At 46.2% G+C, this 12,290-nt stretch overlaps 1 protein-coding gene across 7 annotated transcripts in view; it reads right to left on the minus strand.

The window, feature by feature from the left end:
• Positions 1 to 12,290, minus strand: part of SLC4A4 (solute carrier family 4 member 4) — a 179,576-nt gene that overhangs the window by 3,416 nt on the left and 163,870 nt on the right. For 6 of the 7 annotated variants that reach the window (XM_065634421.1, XM_065634420.1, XM_065634425.1 and 3 more), the window contains 5 exons: positions 11,444 to 11,622; positions 10,549 to 10,621; positions 6,125 to 6,193; positions 4,347 to 4,520; positions 2,910 to 3,071 (listed from right to left, as the gene is read on the minus strand). In XM_065634421.1, the coding sequence (XP_065490493.1) occupies positions 2,910 to 3,071; positions 4,347 to 4,520; positions 6,125 to 6,193; positions 10,549 to 10,621; positions 11,444 to 11,622 (657 nt within the window). Of the gene's footprint in view, positions 1 to 2,909; positions 3,072 to 4,346; positions 4,521 to 6,124; positions 6,194 to 8,231; positions 9,153 to 10,548; positions 10,622 to 11,443; positions 11,623 to 12,290 lie in introns of those variants that run through there. The other variant, XM_065634426.1, reaches the window with a different exon arrangement.

Here is a 12,290-nt window from a genome sequence, read left to right on the forward strand (position 1 = left end):
GAAAGTAAAACAGACTGAAAGAACAATCTGGGGTGAGTTTCATCTTCCTCCTTCCCCACCTCACCAGCTCCTTTGCCGTCAGCTTACGATACCACGCAGCTCAGCAGGGAGCTGGCTGCAGGAGGCCAGAGAATCTCTCTTCCTGGATTATTTTTTTTCTCATTATTTTTAACATAACCAGCATCTAGAGCAATGTTTCATATTCCAATAGCAAAATGTTTCCTCAGAAGTATTTTTACACGGCTGAGGGATAAGCATAGTTTAAATAAAGAAGATTCAGCAGAAAACCAGGGAGGCAGCAAAGCCACCCCAAAATCCCCATCCATTTGGGACTCTGCGTTAAGCAGAGCATAAGAGCTGGGTAACCCGTCCAATGTATCACTGCTTCAGTGCTAATAAATAAACGTGACGGATCTGTGGAACGGCAACTCCGATGCTCCATGTCCGATTTACACTTCACCATGTAAAATGAACAAAGAGACAGAGAAAGTACCTGCAGCTGGTCAAAATGCCCCAAAGGGAAGAAGAGACTATTACACACCACTTCCGCCTTTTAAATTAAATATAACAGGCCATGATTCAAAAAAATATATATTAAAAAATTGTCTGGCCTTTCTTGGACCATGTATTTTGGACATAAAATCAGAGAGGAAATCAAAGCTCTTGATTTTTCATTAGGCAAATGCAGCAATTAGTTGCATTAATTCATACTTCATAAAGACAAGCTGGAGGGAGAACTGGTGAGCCTATAGAAAATCTCTGCAGCTCCTGTATCGCTGCCCCTGCTGGCTGGTGACCCCCCGGTGAGAACTTTAAGCGAGCCCTAACTAGCGCTGAGCATCTCCACTAATGCCGGGTTTTGCCACGCTCGCCTATCCCACGAGCAATGCCCAGCGATGCTCCTCGCTGAACTCCCATCCGTGTCCTGCCTGCTGGCCCCCACGGCACCGGCTTCCTGGGAGCATGTTTCTGGAAGGGAAAGGGTGAAAATAATCAAACCAGTAACGCCGAGTGCTTTACATTCAGGAAGCTGGTAAAAGCAAGTGCTGAAAAAGAAACCCAAGAAGAGTTAAGAACCGACATTTTGCAGAAATTCTCTTACCAGTTAGAGCAAGTACTGTACCTGAAATTCATTAAAAGCCTGAGAAGAGAAGCAGTAGCTTGAAACACAGCAGAGATACAGGAGTCATGGCTTAGGATATAATGCTGCTGGATTCAAATCAGTCAAGAGGAAGAGATGGAGTCAAACCTTTGTTGACTATTTGCTAGTGGGGCATTTTCTCTCTCTTTTTTTTTTTTTTGTACAAAGTTATCTGCTGAAGGAAAGCCTTGACCTCGACCTCCTAAGTGCTGGGGGAACGACGGGAAAGAGGAGCTTGCTGTCTGAAATAAGAGTCAATCCCTCTGAGCTGGGATTCAGCCTGATTTACTAAGGCATGGATCCAGGCTACCGCCTACATCCCCGCACCCGCACCTAGGAAAGTCCTGGTTTTGTGTCTTGCAGTGTACCTGCTCTACTTCATACAGCATATATTGTTTATAGAAAGACTTTTATGTATTTTCTCATCTGCACAGCTGGACATTGTTTCCTCTAACACAGATGTGCAGAGGTATCGTGGGTTAGTGCCAGGGTTGGGTTAACGGTTGGATTCGATGATCCTGAGCGTCTCTTCCAACCAAAATGATTCTGTGATTCTAGGTAAGCCGTGGAGCAAATGGACCAACAACTGGTGTTGCTACTGCTCTGCCAGACTAAACCAGAGTGGAGGCCAAAATGTGGTCGCAGCAGGTCAGTGACCAGGGCATGGGTGCTCGAGAAAGGGCTGCTTGATTTGTTCTGCTGCCTTTCTTCTCCCAGTCATGTTGAAATGTGGGGGTTTGTTTTGGTTTTTTTCCCCAGTTCCAGGTGATCTTACCTCTGCCTGCCTCATGGGAAAAGCCTTTCTTGGTTAACCCTGGATAGACAGACAAGCAGAAAAAGCAACACCGTGCTCAGTCCTCTCCATGTAGCTTAAAATTAGTCAAGCCCAGCTCCTTTTTCACATTGTCATCCAGCTGGAGCAAAAGGCAGTGCTGAACGAAGCAGACAGCTCTCCAAAGGCAGTTGACACTTGCTATGTCAAGTGCTATATATTTAGCACATCACTGTAAATTTATAGGATTTGAGTTCAGGTCAGGCCTGGGCAAGAGAATGTTTAAAGGCAGTAGGACTACATTTCTTCATATTATATATACAACAAAAAGTAGAATAGTCTAAGGCATGTGAATCTGGTGTAGTCACTTAGTGACGACATTAGCAGCTCTGTTTCACTATTTTAGGACATGCTGCAACCAAAGAGGTTGCAACCTGCGGAAGGGCAGGTATGCTTTTAAAATGTTAAGGTCATGAGTATTATCAACAGAAAACAGTCTTCCCTGCAATATGACAAGTCATATATTTTTGTGTTTTTAAAAAAAGCAGGTAAAAAAAAAAGAGGCAAAAAAGAAACCCAGAATACATTCAGAAGTAACACAGCTCCTCGTGAAAACCATTCTCCTCCTAAAATATAAAAGACAATGATGGGGGAGAGAAAGGAGGATGAGGGAAAGATGACAGGACAGGGTGACAGAAGGCATTCTAGCAAAGGGTGTGACATCTCAGCAGGTACCTAGTGCTCTTGTGGAAAGTGTGATTTCTTTCTTGTCAATGCAAGTACCACCTACCGCAGGCTGGTGACATCTGGAAAAGGGAACGCAATGCAAAAAGAAGTTCTGGATGGGGCGAATTTGCTGTAGCAGCAAAAGACCGAGCTGGTTGGCTTCAAAAGAGGCTGGGAAACCCCCCGCTCAGAGCTGGAGAGGACACGGACCGTCACCCAGCATTAACTAGCTAGAAGTGAGCCATCTGATGAGAGCAGAAAGGTCCTTACATCGTCATTGTCACTGTCCACACTGCCCTTCTTCTTTTTCTTCTTCTTCTCGTCCTCCTTCTTTTTCTTGTCCTTTTCTGGAATGACGTCGTCAAGGAAGCTCAGGTCGTGCTGGGAGAAGAGGTAGTCCATGGCTTTTCTGACTGCCACAAGGGCCAGGATCTGAAATGGCAGAGAGGGACTTGTCAGTCAGATCTATCTTGAATTGTGAACACTCCAGACATTCCTGTTGATGATGTCTGGACCCAAACACTTTAATTCTGGTTGTAAATGAACATATACCGAACAAGGTGAACGCCCGGCATATCTCCATCAAATCGAAAAATCTAAACAGTGACCATTTTCTGTTAGAATAAACAGAAGGAATGTACAAAAAAAGAGTATGTAATCACTAACTGGTCCTGTAGAGACAAAGGACATCTTTAACATCCAACTCCCAGGCATCAGGCAAAATAATGAAGAGACAAAAGATGTGTATTTTCATCTATTTTTGGATTCAGTCTACATACGCTTGACCAAAGGGTACGCCGACTGACGGAAAGCTCTACTTGGCTGTTAAGAAACTGCCTTTAGAATGAAGAGTTTGTGCTGAGCAACGATGATCAACGGCACAAATAATTCCTAGGAATGGATCTCAAACTTTGACTTGTGCAACTTAAGACATGATTACAGAAGTCAGAAATTACTCAGGTGGAGCAAAGATGCCACGTAGATGCCTGTGATCAACCTGTTATGAATTACGTCCGTATTAAAAGTGCTTTTCCCACAAATAAGTTCACCAGGGTAAACAACTGAGGTCTTGTCATCAGATGCAGCTACATCTGGACTGCACCTTCCCTCGGTTTGCACCATTAAATGTGATGAAGATTTTATCATTCAACAAACAAAATAAGTTTCAATGTGACTCTGATACGCATTATTAGAAAGAGGACATGCGTCCTACAAACCTATACAGCATCCTCAGAAGTGAAACCTTATGAAACAACAGTATTGTCTTTTTACTAAAGTTTAAGGAAAAAGACATTCATCTTTTTCTCTTTGTTTAGCTAATAACTTCCCTCCATTTGATGCGCTCCTTAGTAGTGAGCCTCATTCTTGGCTTTGTTGATTTGTGTTTTTAAAAGCAAGGGAGACATTTTCTGCACAGTAATTAGCATGGATTAAAAAGAAAAACTATGCGCCCTCATTCATTCGTGCAGCTCAAGGAGAAAACACGGCAAACCTAACCTTGGCAGCCAGGAACTGTCAAAAATTATGCACACCTTTCCAGAAAAAAAATTAACTTTCCAAGTTTCTTTTCCTCCAAAGGATTTCCATAACAGCAGCCACGGCAACATTGTCTTACATCAGTGCCATGGATGGGGCGCAGAGCCCCAGGTGGGGGATTTGCCCGTTTGTGGGAGGGTTTGCGGTGTGGGGAAGGAGAACGTCACCTACCATGACAGGAAAGATGATGGCAGCCACGGTGGACTTGAGGATCCAGAGGAGGGCCAGGCACACCACCTGCAGGAAGGTGAAAAGGTGGACCCTGCGCAGCGGGACGTGGCGCAGGTAGATGAAGTCGGGCTGGTGTTTTAGAGGCATCAAGAGCAGCTTCAGACGATCCATAAACTGGGGAGGAAAAGAAACAAGACATTGAAATGAAACCCAGGATACACAAAAGAGAGATACAAAAGCATTGTTGAATGATGAAGTGCGACCTTGAATCAACTTGCTTTCCTTCCATAAAGGAAATCTGGCAGAAAACCCATCACAGTTCCTCTGTCCTGACTGACTTGTGCCTCATGCAGGGTGGGCTAAACACATTAACTCAGCTGCCTGAAATTAAAAGTCCTCAGTCTACACTACATTTGGCACCTAAACAGCGACACATGAGCGAAGCATCTCTCAAGGCAAGGCCTTGAGGTGCCTTTATTTTAAGGAGCAGGACTCCATGTGCGTAAACCAAGAAACTAAGGTGTTGGTATAAATTGTTCTGCTGGCTTTGAAAGAAAGAGCCTGATCTGCTGTGGGGAATTTTCTCGTGAAGGAAGTACGCACCCCATTACCCAAAAAACAGAACAAACGAGGTGAATTCCCAAACAGTGGTCAGCCTCAAACTCTGGGCCACTTCTGCCACCCTCCCCAGCCCTGTTGATACCAAGGGAAGGACATTCGGCATTTAAAAACAATGCTTTTTTTTCCCAAATAAATTGGGAGCAGTGGTCAACAGAGATGAGGGCAGACATCACATCACCAGAGAACAGAAAAGCACCAAACCAAAGGGTGAGAGGAAGACGGGCAGCTTTTCAGGCAGTGTCCCTTGCCCCATGCTGGACCGGATGGACTTGGAGTTAAACCAAACCCAGGGTTTCTCATGGAGTGAAAAACATCCTTGATCAGGGGAAAACAAGCTGCCCAGTTCCCTGACCACCTGGGCCAGGAAGCAGGGGAGATCTCCTCCAGCAGAACAGACCCCCGGGTGAGTACTACAATTCCCTTGTTGTCCCCTGCCCAAACGCAGGCTTGCTGCCCGCTGCCGCAGCCAGATTCATCTCAAACCAGTGAATGAGAGTCAGGGCCGGTTTATAAAATACCCAAGTAAATTCTCATGGTGCTCACAAAACAGGGAGTCTTTTCCCATTAGAGCATGACCAAGCGCTAAAAAGAAAGGCCACAATTAATAGGGTGCCAGAAAAGCAACAAAACCACTTCCAGCTTCCTAGGGCAAATTAAAGATACTGTGCTGTGAGAAAGGCTCCTTACGTAATATTTCCTCAACGACAAAGAAAGGGGGCTTGGCTTCCCTTCCCTGGCAAACACCAATGTTCCCACTCGTTAACATTGCCGAATAACACCGCTGCCACCATAAATCATCTTCCCTTGTTTTCCTTCAGTCTGCGACAGACATCCCAGCAAAGACCTGAACCACCCGGGAGCAAACGTGGGGCCTCTGCCAAAATACGCTGCCCTCAGGATCACTAAGCTGGGGGAAAAGATGGACTCCAGGTCTTCACAAAGCATCCCCCAGTGCCCACGGGGCCGCTGAGCAGATTGCTCCCCTTTGTGTTTGGCAATATTTGGGAAGAGTTGCTACCCTCTTCTCGGGAAGGAAACGGAGGCGGTGAAGGAGCAGGGAAAGGCCAGAGAGCTGTGAAACCCCGCACTGGTTATGATGGCCATCTTCTGGAGAAGGTCCGGTGGGGAGGTTGCTCCCAGGCTTTCGGGGGACTCACCTGCACACCGTTGAGGGAAGCAACACCCATGTAGAGGAACACGCCGTACAGCACCGGCATGGGAATGAACTGTAGGAGGAAGAGCAGAAGAAACCCAGTGAATAACCTTCCCATACGTAATACACTGTTAACACTGGGCTGGCACAATCCCCAACCTGCAATAAACTCAAATTGCACCCATCAGTGGATAATGCAGAGGGGTAAAGCAAATAAACCTTCTGCTGTGTTTCGAGAGCTGCAAGAACATTTGTGCTATGGCTGGACAGCTGAAGAGCAGGGCAGGGGCCAAACGAGCCCTGGGCTCCCTTGGTTCTCTGGGACTTGGACGTCTCTCCAGGAGACAAAAGGAACGGAGCCAGCCAGGGCCAGTTAGCGAATTAAAGAACAGGCAGAGTAAACCACTATTCCCCTAAGCTTCAGCCTGCTTTTCACCTCTTGTCCTGGTGAGAGGAGAATCAGAAGGCAGAGAACAGGAAAAGGTAGTATGATGCTGTGGCGCGTCCGACTCAGTAAGCTGTGGAAATCTGTCCGGGGAGGCTCTTCAGTCCCAGCTAAGCAACGGCAGTCATGCCAACCAAATCTGACTGCTCAGTCTTTCACTGACATTAATCCGTAGCCATTCACAAATACTGGACCATGAGTTACATTATTTAATGCCAGGAACTGCCTTTTTAAACATCAGTTTCTGCTCCCTCCCTCCAGTGCACAGCGCTGCCCATTCCGCCATCACTGCTCCTGCAACTGGGGACATCTGCCCTCCGAGGGGAGGATGGCTCACAAGCAGGGACTGCCTGCGCATGGGAACAACATATATGCTCCCCAGAAAGAGTATCTGGCCCTCTGACCTGAAGCACAAAGCGCGGTTGCCAAGAGGGGGAAGCGTTCCTCGGCTGAACAACAGAGCTGTGCAGCCAGCACAGCGTGACGCGAATGGGAGCGCTGGGACACAAACCACATGCGGGAGCTGAATGACGCCCTTTGTGTGGTTTATCGGAGCCCGGGAAGGACGGCTGGCGGCGGGGAGCGCCTCGGTGCAGTGACGGGCAGCAGCCACGGAACGGCACACGCCGCACGGCCAGAGCCCGGCGCGGCCCATCACCGGCGCTGCCGCGGCAGGAACGCTTGTTCTCTGACCTGCACGTGTAACTCATTAAAGAGGCAAGTAACACACAGCTCTTCAGTGTTTTACCCTATTCCCCGCCACATTATCGATAGTTTATTAGGTAAGAAACTCAGTGCCATGCACACACCCTTTGAGGCTTTGATCCTGAATACATGAATTTCACCCGGGGTACACAAGCACCTAAGTCACCGGTCCCCGGTCAGAATGCTGACCAAAGCTTCACCGCCTACTTTTTTCCCTTCCCTCACACAAGTCTCATTGCCCATCACCACCTGTGAGCTTCTCAGTTTCTAATTTATCCTTCTATTGGCTTTATTTGCTTCCTTGAACGAGCTGCTTTGGTATTTCATATTAAAAGCCAAGTGTTTTTTCTGCAGCTTCAACCACCTGCTATCATTGTGCACCGACCGGGGAGGGACGGGGAGCAGTTCAGTTATCTCTGGGTGCCCAAAGGTCTCGAAGCCCTCACTGGACCCAAGGGATTAGATGAGACAAGATATCATCTCCTCTGGCAAGTTGGGTAGGCAGTTTTCAGAGTTTAGCTCTCTAGTTCATTTACTAGTTTATCCCCTCCCCTTCTATTTCTTTCTGTTTTTCAGAAAAAAGAAAAATGTCCGAATATTATTTCATCATTCCATGTTAATTAATCCTGGAAATCATCCCTGGGTGAAATTTCAGTACATTAATTATCCTGCAGAGTAGCAAGCAGTGCTTTCATTTTGGAAGATTTTCTTTTGGCAAACTGTTCACTGACTATGAGGTTGCTGGCTTAGGCACTCAGAGCAAACCTGCTGCTAGCCAACAGAATTAAAAATGTATTTATAGGAAAGTGCCTGTCGTTCTCCTAGCAGGGTGAAGAATGTTTCTGTGGAGATCTGCCACAACTGAGCAGAAAGATCATCCATGTTCAAAACCAGCACAAACACCACAAAACCCACAAAATCCAAAGATGTGATTATTCTATGGATTGCCTGTTTTATTGAATTTGTGATTATTAGTGTTCAATTTGCCGCTGGCAGGACAAGACTTCAATGTTCTGCAATGTGTTCAGCAAAGCAGTTCTCCAGAGCAGGAGACCCTGCCACTGGCGTTTGTTAAAGGTCCTGAAACGTTGCCAGGTAATTCTGGCTGGCACGTGGGCGAGGAGCGTGCCGGCTTGTCCTCGGGCGTCCTCCCGCCAGGATCTTCCCTGTACGCGCTCTTAGGGGAAGCACACGCAAATCATTAATGAATGAAACAATGACAGGGGAAATAACAGACCCCAGAGGAATAGAAGAAGAGGGATCTTGCAAGGAAAGGGCACATGGAACTAACAAACAGAATTAATTACAAGCAGGCATTAAATTAAGGGCAAGGAAATGCCGATTTATGCACAGGAAGAAACGGTTACCAAGACACGAAACTTTGCTAGCTGCAAAAACAACCTTAGAAATCAAGAGTAGGAACGCACCAACTTTTTTAAAGCCACTTTCTCCATTTTATACACAGGCAACATCATTGCTCTGCCTGGCAAAAACTTGTTTGCCTCCTCCAGAAACGCTTCTCCAGACACCCGTCTGCTCTGTCACAGAGTTATGATGGACAGTGCCACTGTTTAAGTCCGTGTGTCACTGTTTTGACATCCTCTGCTCGCACCATCGGTCTACAGACCCATGGAGATGGATTTCTGCAGCTGACATCTCCTGTTGGACAGTACTGCGTGCGCTTGGTGCCACTGAAATCATTGTCCCTGGAGAAGGCAGGAACCTCCACAAGGAACAGATAAGCAACTTTTTGTGTTTCATTCCATGATCCACCAAGGATGCCTTTCTCTGTGGCTATGTGCCAACAATTTTCAGGTCTTGGGAAAAAGCTACCTACCTAGATCAAATGGTACATCAGCAGCTCACCTGTCCAGAGTCTTGGCTAAATTCACAAGAGAAAAAAAAAATAAAAAATAAAAAATCAAGAGATTCAGAAATCACATTTCATTGCACTTCTTCCTCCAGAAACATGTTTTCCATACTGCTGAGCTGGACATTGCTTCTGAGCGATAAGAGATGTGCTACTTTAGGAGGACGCAGACAAAAAGAATGAAAATCTGACTGTCGTGCTGGCTCTTTTCAAAAGCGCCGGACAAGCTGTAGGAGCCTCATGCTGCCGAGGTGCAGGCATGGCACAGCTCCACTACGGCAATGGCAACAGTCCCAAAGACTTCTGGCCAAAACTGCACCCACGGACTAATACCATCAGCTGTAGGCTCTGCTCATTGTCGTCAGTACTGCGGATTCTCTCTCACGGACATGGGCCATGCACGCAGCCTACGAGCAAGCACCAAATGAAGATTTTTCTTCAGGTACATGTAGAAGATGCTGAAACCACAGCTATGATGATTAATGCACACCGCAGGGACTGGGCTCCCCACTATGGCAACGGGATTGACATCTGCAGTATTTGTTTTCTCCTCCAGAAACAGCCAGACTTCAGGATGGGTGAGAAATAAGAGATAAGTGCAGGCTGCACTACTCCCTCCAAAAAACCCTCGTCCAGGCCTGGCCCTGACACGTGGTGCAGCAACACTCCTCTCTCTGCACTCAACAGCTTCTTCCAGAGCACGAAAGCAAAGCCAATTTTGGCTGCCAGGAGTCCCAGGAGTGAACGTGTCCCGAGAGCTGGTGCTGCAAAGCTGCATTCCTGCAGCTCTCAGCTGCTCAGCACACAGGGACTCAACACAAAGGGACAGGTCCAGCACGTGAACACTCGGGTTTGTGTACGTGTGCGCAGACCCAACGCTTGTGCATGGGTTAAGATGTGCAAGCCCACACAAACAAATGCAGACGTACTTTTCTTGACTACATATTCATCTGATAACCTGTGTCTTCCACACAGCAACTGTACTGTGTTGCCAAACATCCTTCCATTGTGCCACCAATAGGCTCTTAAGATTTATCTACAATATGGTTTCCATAAAACACAGACACAGCAGAAGCACAAGGGTGCAAAATAAAACTTTATGCAAACATGGAAGAAAAACCTTAAAATGAAAAAAATCACAGCCCCCAAAACCACCAGCCCCGAACTGTGTCACTATGACTATCCAGCACACTACAAGGATGTCTTACTTTTTCCTTCCAAAAAGTTTGTATTTAAGCTTTCATAAAACTGTAGAACTGCATCAGTAATTCTCACTGATCTCTTTTTCCACACTTCAATGATGAGCTTTTCAGTAGCATAAAACCAGCCCAACAGTGGCAGAGCCCTGGCCGCTCACTTGTGCTTCAGCTGTGCGAGCAGAAGGAAGCAGAGAAGGCGGTGTGCTTACCTTTAGGATGGGAGCCATGAAGACAGACACACCGGTCAGAATGAACACGATGAATCCAGTGACCCTCTGCTCCCTGGAACAAAAGCACTGGGTTAGCAGTACGCCTTCAGCTTTGCTTCTGGTTTTATTCCTTTTCAGAGTACTCAAAACCACTTAATTAAGGCAACCCAATACAGAAAAAAACACTTTTGTAAGTCAAATTGATTGCTCTAGGCATGACAAGTTTAAATTTTTTACCATTACATTTGCTAATCAATGCCTGTCTAAATTCCATCGATCGGAGGTAAACTTATTACATATTTCCTCTTCTCAGACACTGGAAAACTGTATCTAATCTGGCTGAATAAACTTTCGAGGAGTTACATGGGGATTTGTCCATGGAACTGCCAGAGAGCTGCTCTACTAAATCTCACAGCCAGGTTTGGAAATACGAATAAAGCAGCAGGAAACTCTTCATGACACCTTTGCAGCATCCCACAGGCACCGGAACTCGCTCTGTAAAGCTTTGTGTACTTAGGGGTGGCTCGAGTGCACGTGCCCTAAGCAGACACAGAAAAAGTTCTGAATTCTGGTGCAAAGTTTCCTTCCTTTTCCTCCCTTTGCCCCCACACGTTTGCCCAGGCTCTCCCTGTCCACAGGCATGCATGCAGCAGACCAGTTTTCTTCCTTTTCAAGAAAGGATATTTGCAGAAGGGCTACGCCAGATAAACTTCTAACTGGATATATCCTCTGCAGACAAAAAAAACCTGTAAAGAAACACAGCTGATCTGCAGATTTACTGCAAACCTAAGAGCTGTGCCCTCTGCATGTGTCCTGCTCAAAGCAAGACCATTTACAGCACAAACTGATCTTTGCAGGCAAACAAAGCAACTAAGGCCCTTCTGGCTTGACATACCTCACTCCCAAAAACTTGGGCTGTTCTCCAGGGGCTGAAGTTTCTGTCTCCATCTTCAAGCTATCAATATGAGCAATGGAGATGACGGTAGCAGCAACATACCAGGGCAGACCCATAAAGGAGCATATGATCATCAGAATGGCCACCCAGAACAAATCCAGATGATATCCAGCACCTTTCTGTGAAGGGAGACAAGACAACCTTCGGTTTAATTATTCTAAATACCCACGGAGCAGCCAGGGCTCTGGCACAGGTACACCAAGTAAACACCACTTCCTTCTACAGTATCTTCTGGCCAACACAAATTGTCTTAAGGAATAGCAGAGTAGGAGACATTGCTCCTTGAAGTATGAACTACCTGCCTCCACATGGAAAACAAGGAGACGTTACAGTTTTGGCAAGCTCTCAGAACAACAGCGTGCAGTAGAAGTGCAGCAGACTCGCAAGCAGTTTGGGAAAAGACCAAGCACCTTGCGTACGCTACATAGTCCTGGGAGGTCGACTGGTACAAGCCAAGCCCTGTAACCCATCAAATAGCTCTTTACAGAGTTACTCGACATAGCAGAGTGTGTGTTAGATACAATCAGAGCACCACATTCACCAAAAAACATTTGGTGAGATACACTTCATATCTTGTAAACACTATAATCAAGCTTTCATTATATACCTCTCTCTATATTTTTATCTATATATATACACACATATCTTGGTTATAATGGGTTTATGGTGTTCTGAAGGAGCACTGCAATTGCCTCTTAAAAATCAAAAATGAAACCCTGTTATCAAGTGCTATTTTTATGATTTTTATGTTCCCCTTTTTAACGTGGTAAGGTGGTGACAAGAAACC

This window comes from Caloenas nicobarica, chromosome 4, assembly GCF_036013445.1.
Source record: "Caloenas nicobarica isolate bCalNic1 chromosome 4, bCalNic1.hap1, whole genome shotgun sequence".
Lineage (NCBI taxonomy): Eukaryota > Metazoa > Chordata > Aves > Columbiformes > Columbidae > Caloenas > Caloenas nicobarica.